The sequence below is a fragment of the Scylla paramamosain genome, chromosome 12, assembly GCF_035594125.1.
Source record: "Scylla paramamosain isolate STU-SP2022 chromosome 12, ASM3559412v1, whole genome shotgun sequence".
Lineage (NCBI taxonomy): Eukaryota > Metazoa > Arthropoda > Malacostraca > Decapoda > Portunidae > Scylla > Scylla paramamosain.
In genome coordinates this window covers 7562501-7575000 of record NC_087162.1, presented here as the reverse complement: position 1 = coordinate 7575000, position 12500 = coordinate 7562501, and the positions used below count along the sequence as shown (strand labels likewise).

Sequence of the window (12500 nt, the reverse complement as noted above, 5' to 3'; positions counted from 1 at the left end):
TTCGTTCCTGCATTATTATTATTATTATTATTATTATTATTATTATTATTATTATTATTATTATTATCATTATTATTATTATTATTATTATTATTATTATTATTATCATTATTATTATTACTGTTGTTGTTGTTGTTGTTGTTGTTGTTTAGTAGTAGTAGTAGTAGTAGTAGTAGTAGTAGTAGTAGTAGTAGTAGTAGTAATAGTAGTAGTTGTTGTAGTTGTAGTAGTAGCAGTAGTAATAGTAGTAGTAGTAGTAAAATTGGTAGTAATATCAGTTGTAATAGTAGTAGTAGTAGTAGTAGTATATATATTAAAAAGAAAGAAAAAAAAACTAGTAATATAAACAACAGCTGCAGTAGTAGTAGCAGTAGTGGTAGTAGTAGTAGCAGTAGCAGCATCACAGTCATTAACTGCTCCTACATACGTTTTACTGTTATACGTGATTATCATTTGTTCTCATCTCGCTGTCCTGCGCATCCCGTGGAGGTGTGTGTGTGTGTGTGTGTGTGTGTGTGTGTGTGTGTGTGTGTGTGTGTGTGTGTGTGCGCGAGGCAGTGCACGGGGATGCTGGCCAGCTACTAACAGCATAGGGCTTCATCGGTGTCAGCCTGCAAGGTGCTTAGGCAAGGCTGACCACGCTCGCACGGCGTCTCCTATACACAGGGGTCAATTCTTTTTTTGTTGTCTTACACACACACACACACACACACACACACACACACACACACACACACACACACACACACACACACACACACACACACACACACACACACACACACACACACACACACACACACACACACACACACACACACACACACACACACACACACACACACACACACACACACACACACACACACACACACTGCTTCGTATTCTTAAACTCTTCAGCGGTATAACTAGACTATTTTTAACTGGCTATACTAGAAGTTATTATGGGTTATAGATAGATAAATATGTAGATAGATAGACGGATTTTGAAGAGTGATTGTATGATTCTTTTGTGATAGTTTGATAGCTTAACAAATGCTTCTGCGCCACCAAGAGAGAGAGAGAGAGAGAGAGAGAGAGAGAGAGAGAGAGAGAGAGAGAGAGAGAGAGAGAGAGAGAGAGAGAGAGAGAGAGAGCCATGAAAACTCGACTGTTCATCTCTGTAACCTTTAAAAATAGTCCTTAAAAGGACCAGCAAATGTTTAAGAATACGGTCCTTCGTCTCATTGCATTGTCTTATGTTCAACTCCCTCTCCTGTCTCTCTTGGAGCTCGTAGTCTTGCAGTCACTCAGAACTATTGAAGGAGCTCGCCAGATTGTCTCCCCAGCAAGTCATTTTATCGTGAGTCATCATTACTTTTCAGTTTGGTCTTAAGGGTTGTGTGTGTGTGTGTGGTGGCAGTAGTGGTCAGGAGTAGAGTAATCTGCTTTTGCTTCCACTGTTTTGTACTTCCTTTCAGTCTCAATTCCTCTGATCCTCTGACAGTCTCCGTGCAAAAACCTCATAAGTGATGGAGTCTTAGCACGCCAGAGGACTTCATATTGAGGGGAAACAAAATGCAGTGTAAATGCAGATGATTCGCCTTCTAACCTCAAGTGTACGCTCGTATCTCCAAATTGGTGAAATGTGAACAACACCAAATTATCAACAGCTTTCATAATAACTCTGTGTATTCATGCTTGCGACTGCTAACGGTTACTTTAACTTCTAATGATGACGTGACTTACTATAACATGATGTGACGGACCAAAGATACGCTGAAAGACATGAACTACTCGATTACTCATTATGTTACCAGTGGTGTGTGTCTTTGACTTCTACGAGTAATCATGATGCTTTATCATTATGACGGAGCAAAGATAAAACTAGAGGTAGTGAAAGACGTGAACACTCGACCATTCAGTATGTTGTTAGGGGTGCCTCTTTGATTGCTAATAATGACGTGACTTCCTACTACATGATATGACGGAGCAAAGATAAAACCGTAGGCACTGAAAGATATATTACTCCATCACTCAGTATGTTTTTAGTAGTGTCTCTTATAACAACACTCATAACTTGCACCAGACAACTTTCGTTAAGCTTGAGAAGCACCATTAGCATCTAGACGTTAACATAAGGACATAATTAAGTAAAGGAAGTTGCAAGAAGACAGCAGGCCTACACATGGCATTTCTGTAGTATAAAAACGTACCTACCTATATCCATCTATCATCCCTAAGAGGTTAACATCAGGACATAAGAAAATAGGGGAAGCTTCAAGAAGCCAGCAGGCGTACGTACACTTGGCAGTCCCCGTAGTATGAAACGTTCCTATATCCACCTATCATTCCCACCTACCATTCCTGTCCATAAATTAGTGTTCATATAAGATGACTGTGGGAGTACAGTCAAGGTCAGAAGAGCCACAAAGCTTAGGTAAACCACAATGCACTACCTTCCCCCTCCATCCCAGCGTACACCATGCAGTAGCTCCTGCCCTGCTTGGAACTGTTCCTTGCACACAACTGAAGTTTCTCACTGCTATAGTCGTCTTTTGTTAACAGTGAGATCGCTGTAGTAAACTGGATAGGCATAAAGAAAAGAGAATATGAGGTTAATTAAATCTCTGTGAAGCTCCAGAAGAGTCTAGTACAAAAAATAAGTCTTTCAAAAGGTTTAGATGATAATAGAAAGATTGACTATCAGTGAAAAGTTACATTAAGGAAAAAAGAGTATGAAATTAATTTAATCTTTCCCAAGCTTCATAAGTACGTTTAGATGAGGTTGTAGTACAAACAATTTAAACCTTTTAAAAGCTGTAGAATATAATGGAAGCAGTGAAAGCGTTAGAGACCCCGAGACTGTTCTTCTTTTCTTGATTTTCATGACTATAATTTTTCGTATTATATGTGTGCAGAAATTTGTAGTGTATGTAGAGTAGTGTCGATGACAAGAGAGGCTGTCTTTTAACTCCAGTGCTTTGGGTTTTCTGGAGCCTGATGAGGTTGATGATCTGATACAGGTTTAAGATATGAACAAAGCCACCACAGACAGAAGGAGTGATCGAGTGGTCCAAATTTTCAAATGCCTTTGGTTTCTTTCCAGCTCAGTGAAATTGTTAAGGATATGAACTGAGAAGCCACCACAGACTGAAGGCGTGATTGAGTGCTTTCAGGCGTTCTGTAGTTCATTTTCGACTCTGTGTAATTATCAAAGGCTACTGCAGTGAGGTAGCGAGCAATGTAAGACTGTATTCTGATACTTTTTTTCATTTCTTATGTAAGATGGGCCACTGAAGATTGCAATCAGTAATGAAGTTGTTAGTGTGGAGGACTCCGTGAAAGATGATAAGATTTATGGATGGGGATGATCAGTGAAAACTGGGACTGGGACGCAGGCTTGATGACTTCCTGCTACTTCCCTTACTCTCGTATATCCTTAAAATGCTGACACCCATTTCATAAAAACAACCTATTCCTTGGAGAGCCATATCAGACTGAAAACTGCAACACTTCTTCATTAACGATGGTTATTCCTCGCATACATTGAGTTGGAGGCGAATGGTTTACTTAATAACTTATTAGTCTCTCCTTCGGTAACGTGCAATACAGACGTGGCTATTACCTTTTATCCTGGTAACCTTTTCTGGCGTGTGCATTATTCTCCATCCTTTTTGTGTTTCTGTGGCTAAAGATGCAGTGATAAGTAGTGATAATCTGTTTTATAGCGTCTTCTTCAATAACTTGCAATACAGACGTGGTTATTGCCTTTCATCCTGGTAACCCTTCTTTGTGTGTGTATTATTCTCCTTTTGATGAATAAATAGACGTGGTTGGAAGTTTTTGTGTTTCTGTGGCGTGAGAGGAAGTAGTGATGGAGTGTATCGGGTCATGAGAACACTGGAACACCACGGCCACTTCAAAAAACAAGCTGTTATGTAACACTACTGACTGAGCTGAAGAACTGTCTTATTATTAGGTGTTCTTTTACTTTTCTTCCTTCCTTTCTTTTCTGTTTTTCTTTTCTTCCTCCCATTCTTCCTTCCTTCCTTCATTTCTTCATTTCTTTCTTTCCTTTTATGTATAATGACTCCCTTTACTCCCTTTTATCTTGCTTCTCTATCTTTCTTTTTTTCCTTTTCCTTCTCTCCTTCCTTCATTCATTCATTCACTCCTTTCTTTGCTTCTTTCCTTCTTTCCTTCTTTGTGTATTGTCTCCCTTTACTTCCTTTTGTCTTGCTTGTCTTTTTCTTCCTTCCTTCCTTTCTCTCTTCCTTTCTTCCCTTTTTGTTTTCCATATGACTTCTTCCTAGTACACTAAAGCCCGTACTGTTTCCACGTTCTCGCTACCATCGTATGTCTTGTCTGACGCCACTGGTAATGAGGCGAGTAGGGAATCACACAGAGCAACAGAAGGAAAGGGAGAGAGCGACTGGTATCAGAAAATAAAGGAGGATTACTGAAGAAGAGCTACATGGCATTGTCTTCATGCTCGCAACGGCCCCATCTGAAGCAGGAATGCCATTTAGATGTGATAGGATGGTTGGTCCAAATATAATTTACTTCCATGATAATCCAAAGCGACGTTTCCCTAATATATTTCACTTCTTGTGCTGCTGTCTCGAGTGGTTTGTTTCCCCCTCAGTCATTAGTGTGCCTCCCAACAGCCTCCCCGGAGCCTCCCCTCAGCTTCTCCGTCAGTCTCCCCACAGCCACTCCTCTCTACCTCCCCCCAACCTCCCCTCAGCCTCCTGTCAGCCTCTTCTCACCCCTAACCTTTCGCCAGGCAAGCCAGACCTTCCCTTCTCCAGCTTCTTCCCGCTCTTCCTCACGTCTCTCTCTCTCTCTCTCTCTCTCTCTCTCTCTCTCTCTCTCTCTCTCTCTCTCTCTCTCTCTCTCTCTCTCTCTCTCTCTCTCTCTTCAGGTTGCGTTTACCATCTATAAAATTTAGTAGTCGAATAACTAATCATTACATAAAGCACTGTGGTTTATATTGTTCAATACGTCGAGGAGTGTTTCTGATAGCCAAGAAAGAAAAAAGAAAAAGAAAAAGAACAACACTTCTTGCTAAATATTCTATAATGATTTACTTGCGTTTCCTAATGTATCAACCGACTCTTGTTTAGGGTATCAATACATCTCTTTTTTTTTTTTTTTTTTAGGTTATTATATGTGTGTAATGATCTCCTATGTGTTTGCGTGTGTGTGTGTTTGTGAGTGTGTGTGTTAATCTCCCCTTCACCCCATTCCGTCGGACACCCTCCATTCTCACCCCTATCCCAATCCAGCTCTCCCTTCCCACCACTATCCGGCTTCCACTCTCTCTCTCTCTCTCTCTCTCTCTCTCTCTCTCCTCTCTCTCTCTCTCTCTCTCTCTCTCTCTCTCTCTCTCTCTCTCTCTCTCCACTCCCACACACATCTCTGTCTAAAAAAGTCTACCACTATCACCACACCGCACCACAAACTTGCACCATTGCACCTCTATTCACACACCACTGCGCATCACACTGAGTCACACCAACTGTACCATTCTACCACACCTTCACCCTCCTCTTGGACTCACCAACTGCTTGTGTCCCGCAGGAGAAAGCAAGATGAGGTCCGGATCTTGGAGAACACGATCCGTCTTCGCTCCGAGGTGCAGAGAAAGAAAGGCTTGGAGCTGGACGCCACATGCCAGATTTGCCTCAAGACCAAGTTCGCGGACGGCGTGGGCCACATATGTAACTACTGTAGCGTCCGCTGCTGCGCCCGCTGCGGAGGAAAGGTCTCCCTCAGGTCAAATAAGGTGAGATGAGGGAGGGTGCTGCTTGGTGGTCGTGCAGGAAAGGTCGTGGGGTGAGCGGAGGCGTGAGTGAGTGAAGAAGGGGTAGATAACGATGTGGGAGGCAGGTGTGAGGGAGAGGGAGATAAGAATAGGGGAGGCAGGCAGGCGCGTGGGAGGGAAAGATAAGGGTGGGCGAGAGAGAGGCAAGTCTGAGTGGGAGGGAGTTGAGTAGGAGGGACAAGGATACGAGGGGAGGGAAGCCAGGCCAGTCAGTTCAGTTCTGCAAGTTCATGATGCCTCCACCGCATTGCTTGTTGTGTGCTGTGTGTCATTCACTCCTTGCTGATGCTGTCACTGAGGGGATGTAGCGCACGGACAAGTCTTACTTAGGACAGCTTTCTCAAACATTTCAGCGTCTCATCTCAATAATTACCGCATAGCTTATTGTGTGCTGTGTGCCATTCTCTCTTAAACTCTTTCATGTTGCAGACATTGAGGAGATGTAGTGCAGGCTACGATTCTTACCTATTCTAGTTTAGGACTCCTTTCTCCAACACTTCCTCGCCTCATATGTTACCGCTTTCAGGAGTTTTTTTCATGATTGGTGACAGAGATTGGAAGAAATGGGTTTCCAAATAAGGCGTTAGATGACTGGAATAAATTCGTAGTAGATGGCCGAAAAAGACTCATTTCTCAAGTTGTTATCACTGAGTCAATATAGAACCTTAAGAGCAGATTAGACACCTTTATAGATAGTAGTAATAGACAGACACACGTACTCGTATTAAGTGTATTATACAAAGACTGCCACGTGGAGGTAACTTATTGTCTTACTGCAGCTTCCCATACCCTTTGAAGTCCTTATAGAGCAAAGATGATATATGAAGAGAACCAAACACCGAATCACAACTAACAATCATTATTTCAACACGTTAGATGCTTCTCTTATCCAGTGCTTCGTGTTGGACCTATAAAAAGGTACAAACCAAACTGAGAGCGAGGAAAGGGCGGTGTGGGCGGGAATGGAGGGTTACAGGTGAGGTGGGCGTGGGTGTGAGGTGAGGGCGAGGGAGATTGGACGAGGAGGTAGAAAAGAAGGTGGGTGAGGGGCAGGAGGCCAGGGACGCTGACATCCCGGTGGCAGCTCTTAATCTTGAGACGACCTTCAATTTCCCACCTCCTCTCTCTTCTCCCCTCCCTTGTGTGTGTGTGTGTGTGTGTGTGTGTGCAATTTCTCTCTCTCTCTCTCTCTCTCTCTCTCTCTCTCTCTCTCTCTCTCTCTCTCTCTCTCTCTCTCTCTCTCTCTCTCTCTCTCTCTCTCTCTCTCTCTCTCTCTAATGTTTGTCTGTATTGGACCTAAATCACACACACACACACACACACACACACACACACACACACACACACACACACACACACACACACACACAATTGTCCTTTTGTAGTGTTGAATGAATCATTCACACCACTATGTAAGAAATTCTTAAACATACATACAAGTACGTAAACACTGACACGCGTGCACACGTCACAGTACTACTGATGTAAACGACAAAAAACTGTGTGTGTGTGTGTGTGTGTGTGTGTGTGTGTGTGTGTGTGTGTGTGTGTGTGTGTGTGTGTGTGTGTGTACAATTGATGTGTACAATACCTGTGGCTTCAAAAACCACAAGAGCTATCGGGTCGAAAGAATCGGGTGTTTACAAAACGACGGGTAAGAATATCTACATAATTTATCTAATCATCCATCTACCTATATCTACTTTATATATATATATATATATATATATATATATATATATATATATATATATATATATATATATATATATATATATATATATATATATATATATATAAACACACACACACACACACACACACACACACACACACACACACACAGACACGCAATGCCGTCCTGGCTGTATGAAAGAAAAGATTAGCACGACTAAACTGGAAAAAAAAAAAAAACATACTTTGCTACAAAGGATTTATATTAATAGAACTAGTGGTGGTGAAGGGGCGAGGATGGGAGGGGAAGAGGAGATACAGATATTACGTGTAGCAGGAAAGATGGTTCATTATGTTTGGTGGATCATCCTTCCTCTGGCAGCGCGCCGCGAACCTATGACGTCACCGCGTATTGATTGGACCGAGTTTGACCAGCAACGTCACACGAGGACCCGGCGTGGCGGGCCGCCGGCCGCGTGGGCCCCGCCAGGCTTGCGATACGGCCACACGATGATAAGGTTTGCACCGGGTTAAAGAAATGGCGGTGCTGTACAGAACAAGTAGAGGACGTGGGAAGTAAAAGTACCGTCAGGGATAAGCAAGAGTAACAACAATGAGGGAAGATAAACCCAGTCCCCTGCATCATCATAGTCACTGTACTGCACATTTCCACTCTCACATGAAGTTGAGTATTTCACGCTATTTTTGCCTCACTAACAAGGCGACGTGGTATCCTTTGTGGTGTGTAGCCACCAATTTACTGGGACCAGTAGCGTGATGTGCCTGGCTCATGCTCAGCTACGAACCATGCGGCGCCGCAGCCATATCGGAGCGTGGTGGTGGTGGTGGTGGTGGTGGACGAGAGGAGACTAGGAGGCGTTATATTGATGACTTGAGGGATATTCCTGGCGAGGAGGAAGGACGTGGGATGTACCGATGACCAGTGACCGGTGAACCAAACACTAGCTGACCTCGCCCCCCTTATCTATCTGTGTGTGTGTGTGTGTGTGTGTGTGTGTGTGTGTGTGTGTGTGTGTGTCTGTGTGTGTGTGTGTGTGGCGCCGACTGTTGCTACTTGCGTGTCCCAGTTATTCCCCGTGTCTCGTAAAGAAGCCACGAAAGAATTGGAATAAGTAAAAGCAGATTCACGTATATTGCCAGGCCATAGTGGTGGTGGCGGCGGTGGTGGTGGTGATAAGTGGTGGTGGTTGTGAGGAGTGGTAGTGGTTGCGGCAGCGAGGAAAATCCTATGGCGCCGGAGAGAGAGAGAGAGAGAGAGGAGAGAGAGAGAGAGAGAGAGAGAGAGAGAGAGAGAGGAGAGAGAGAGAGAGAGAGAGAGACACACACACACACACACACACACACACACACACACACACAAACACACACACACACACACACACACACACACACACACACACACACACACACACACACACACACACACACGCACACACACACACACACACACTAATACTATTAACACACCAAGCAATAATACAATAACACAATTTTTTCTTCATTCCTTCTCTTTCGTGTCCTCATTTACTCTCCTTCGTATTCCCTTCCTTCTCTACCTTATTCATGCCCTTTCCCTTCCCCTTCCCTTCACTACAGCCAACAGAAGCGCCTTTTCCCTTTGCCCCTTAGCTCATCCACCCCTTCCCACCCCCCGTGCCCCTCCCGTGCAGGCGGGGAGCGGGGGTAGTGTAGGCCTGAAGCGGCGCTGCAGAAGACAGGCCAGTGAAGTGCGCGTTGCATCTGTGAGAGACAGTTTATATACGACGCGGTGTGGCAGTCGCTGTCTCCACTCGGGGTAGACGGCGCCGCGGTGTCTGTTCTGCTGCCACTGGAGGAGGAGAGGAGGATGCTGGCGGCTACTGGTTCCTTGCCGCTTCTCAGTCTCCTCTCTCCCGCATCCCTCCCCTCTTCCCGCCGCCTTCCTTCCTTCCTTCCTTCCCTTCCCTTCCCTTCCCTTCCTTCTTTATTTCTTTCTTTCTTGCTTTATCTCGTTTATTCATTCGAGTTTTCCTTTTTCTCTTCTTTTTTTTTCTTAAAGTTTTCCTTTCCTTCCTTGTCTTTTTTTCTTTACTTTTTCTTCCATGTGTTTCTTCGTTAGTCTACGTTTTCTATCTTTTGCTTGTTCTCTCTCTGTCTCTCTCTCTCTCTCTCTCTCTCTCTCTCTCTCTCTCTCTCTCTCTCTCTCTCTCTCTCGTTATTGTCGTCCTCAGCGGTGTTGTTGTTGTTGCTGTTGTTGTTGTTGTTGTTGTTGTTGTTGTTGTTGTTGTTGTTGTCGTCGTCGTCGTCGTCGTTGTAGTCATCGTCGTCGCCTTCCTCCTCCACCTCCTCCTACTGTAGCGATGCTGTGGTTACTTATGCGCAGGATGTTAATACGGTGCTCTACATGTGGCAGGGTTGGCAGTGGCGGCGGCGGCGGTACTGACCAAATGTGTGGAGGCAGGATGAACTGGAGATGGGAGGGCGAGCGAGCAGACATACGGGCATGCAGACAGACAGCCAGACAGGCAGACGGGCAGGCAGACAAGAAGACAGACAGGCAGACGGGAAGACGGGGAGGCAGACAGGAAAGCAGACAGGCAGACGGGCAGGCAGACGGGCAGGCGGGCAGGTAGACAGGCAGGCGGGAAGGCAGACAGGCAGACGGGCAGGCAGACAGGTAGAGAAGGAAGGAACAAACACAACATTTCAGTAGCAAAAGTAAATAAATAGATAAATAGATAAGCAAGTAGATAAATTTGAGAAATAAAAATTAATAAATAAACAAATAGATAATAGAAAAAAATGAAATAAATAAACAGATAAGTGAATGAATAAATAAATAAATAGTAAATAACGAACATTTCTCAAAACAATTAATTAAATACTTTTATTGGTATTACTCGTACTTGTAAGAAGTAACATCGTCTTTACTATTTTGATGAAATTGTAGCAGAAGGACATCAGTACACGAAGGGGAGCTGCGAAAAAAAAACATCAAGCCTACACGTGATTTTCTGTAAAACATCTATTCAACTATCAAGGCTATCCATAAGTTTATCTAATATTTTAAAAGCTTTCTGTTGACTCGGCACTTACAACCTGATTATTGAGTCTTCTCCAGTTCCAGTCATCTACCACGCTATATAATGACGAAATAATAATAATAAAAAAAAAAAAACCTAAGTTATTCTGGAGGAACGCTAATGGATATACAGAGAAACGAGACAGGTTTAATTAGATATAAAACACGCCACTCAGTCTGTAGTTATCAAGAAAATAAATAACCGAAGCGGCCGCAGGATGCCAAGCTGTGACACAAGGATAGTTTCAGCCCAATAAGGATTAACATCTCTAGACAGTCTGTGAAAGAAAACAACGCTTAAATTAAGATAAACAGATGCTAGACTCTTATTCTACCTGTGTGTGTGTGTGTGTGTGTGTGTGTTACAATAATACACAACCACCACCACTACCACCACCACCATCATCATCATCATCATCATCATCATCATCATCATCATCATCATCATCATCAGGTCCAGTAAGTTCTCAGCTTCCTAAAAGACACAAAAAGTCTCCCCACGCAGCGGCCGCCACGAGTCATGAGTCACACCACTGCGCCAACTCTGCCGGCAAAGTTTTGTCTGCAAACTTTTCACTCTCATCTGTTCACCTCTTGTCTCGTCTCCCTCTACTGCGCCTGCCATCTGCAGTCAATCTGTCCTTTCCCTACATGTCATTTGCTCTTCTGGCCATATGTATATCTCTTCTATATCCTTTTATTTATTTATTTTTCAGTATTTTTACTATTTTATATTTATTTTCATAACTCGTCTTAGCCTATTTCTTTTTCTCTCTCTCTCTCTCTCTCTCTCTCTCTCTCTCTCTCTCTCTCTCTCTCTCTCTCTCTCTCTCTCTCTCTCTCTCTCTCTCTCTCTCTCTCTCTCTCTCTCTCTCTCTCTCTCTCTCTCTCTCTCTCTCTCTCTCTCTCTCTCTCTCTCTCTCTCTCTCTCCAGAAGGGCATGAAAGAAAGAGAAAAAAAAAAAAAAAAAAAAGAAAGCAGTGGATGGACCTGACAAGCTATAACCAGCAGGTCACCGACAGGGAGACTAAGATGACATGAAAAGAGGAACGAAGTACAGTGTATGGCAAAAGAAGACTGGCATGCATTTGATAGACGATAAAGGCACATTAATTGGATTCTTCTTAGTTCTCGGTTACCTAATGTGGTAATTGTCACACTGGATGCTGAGATATGAATAGATTTACGTAATGACAGTCATAGTAATGGATAAACGTAGCTGTGTGTGTGTGTGTGTGTGTGTGTGTGTGTGTGTGTGTGTGTGTGTGTGTGTGTGTGTGTGTGTGTGTGTGTGTGTGTGTGTGAAGTTCATTTAGTTATCTACCACACTCGGGAATAGCAACATCCGTGAATCTTATGCTTAATAATGGAGTATTTAGATTTGAATACTGACGTTCATAGTGATGGTTTAAAATAGTTTTGTGTATATAGTCATTCAATTTAGTTATCTTTTATCACACTGAGGGAATAGCAACATCTTTGAATCTTATGCGATACGAAACAATTAACACCACTATTAGTATTGTATGGAATCCTTATAAGCATCTGCAAGAAAGAAAGGGATGAAAAGAATAGATTTTCCAATTTCTATCCAGTTTAAAGATTGGAAGTGGCAGTAGAACAAGTAAAGATGTCGCAGAGTGATTAGTAATGAAGGAAAGTTGTTTAAAATAGTCAAAGGGTTAAAATAGTGTGCTTGGATTTTAATATTGACGTTCATAGTGATGGATAAAGATAGTTGTTTTGTGTGTGGATAACCATTTCATTTAGTTATCATTTTTCACACTGAGGGAATAGCAATATCTGTGAACCCTATGCTTAGTAGAGATGTGAAGCAAACCTCATTCATACACGCTTAAATAATAGAGTGGTTGATGATTGGAACGGACCCACAAATCAGGTTGTTAATGCCGAATCATTAGAGAGTTTCAAGGG

At 43.1% G+C, this 12500-nt stretch overlaps 1 protein-coding gene across 1 annotated transcript in view; it reads left to right on the top strand.

Annotated features, from left to right (window-relative positions):
* Positions 1 to 12500, top strand: part of LOC135106090 (uncharacterized) — a 108981-nt gene that overhangs the window by 13585 nt on the left and 82896 nt on the right. Inside the window, 1 exon segment of the mRNA XM_064014928.1 lies at positions 5566 to 5770. Within this exon segment, the coding sequence (XP_063870998.1) occupies positions 5566 to 5770 (205 nt within the window).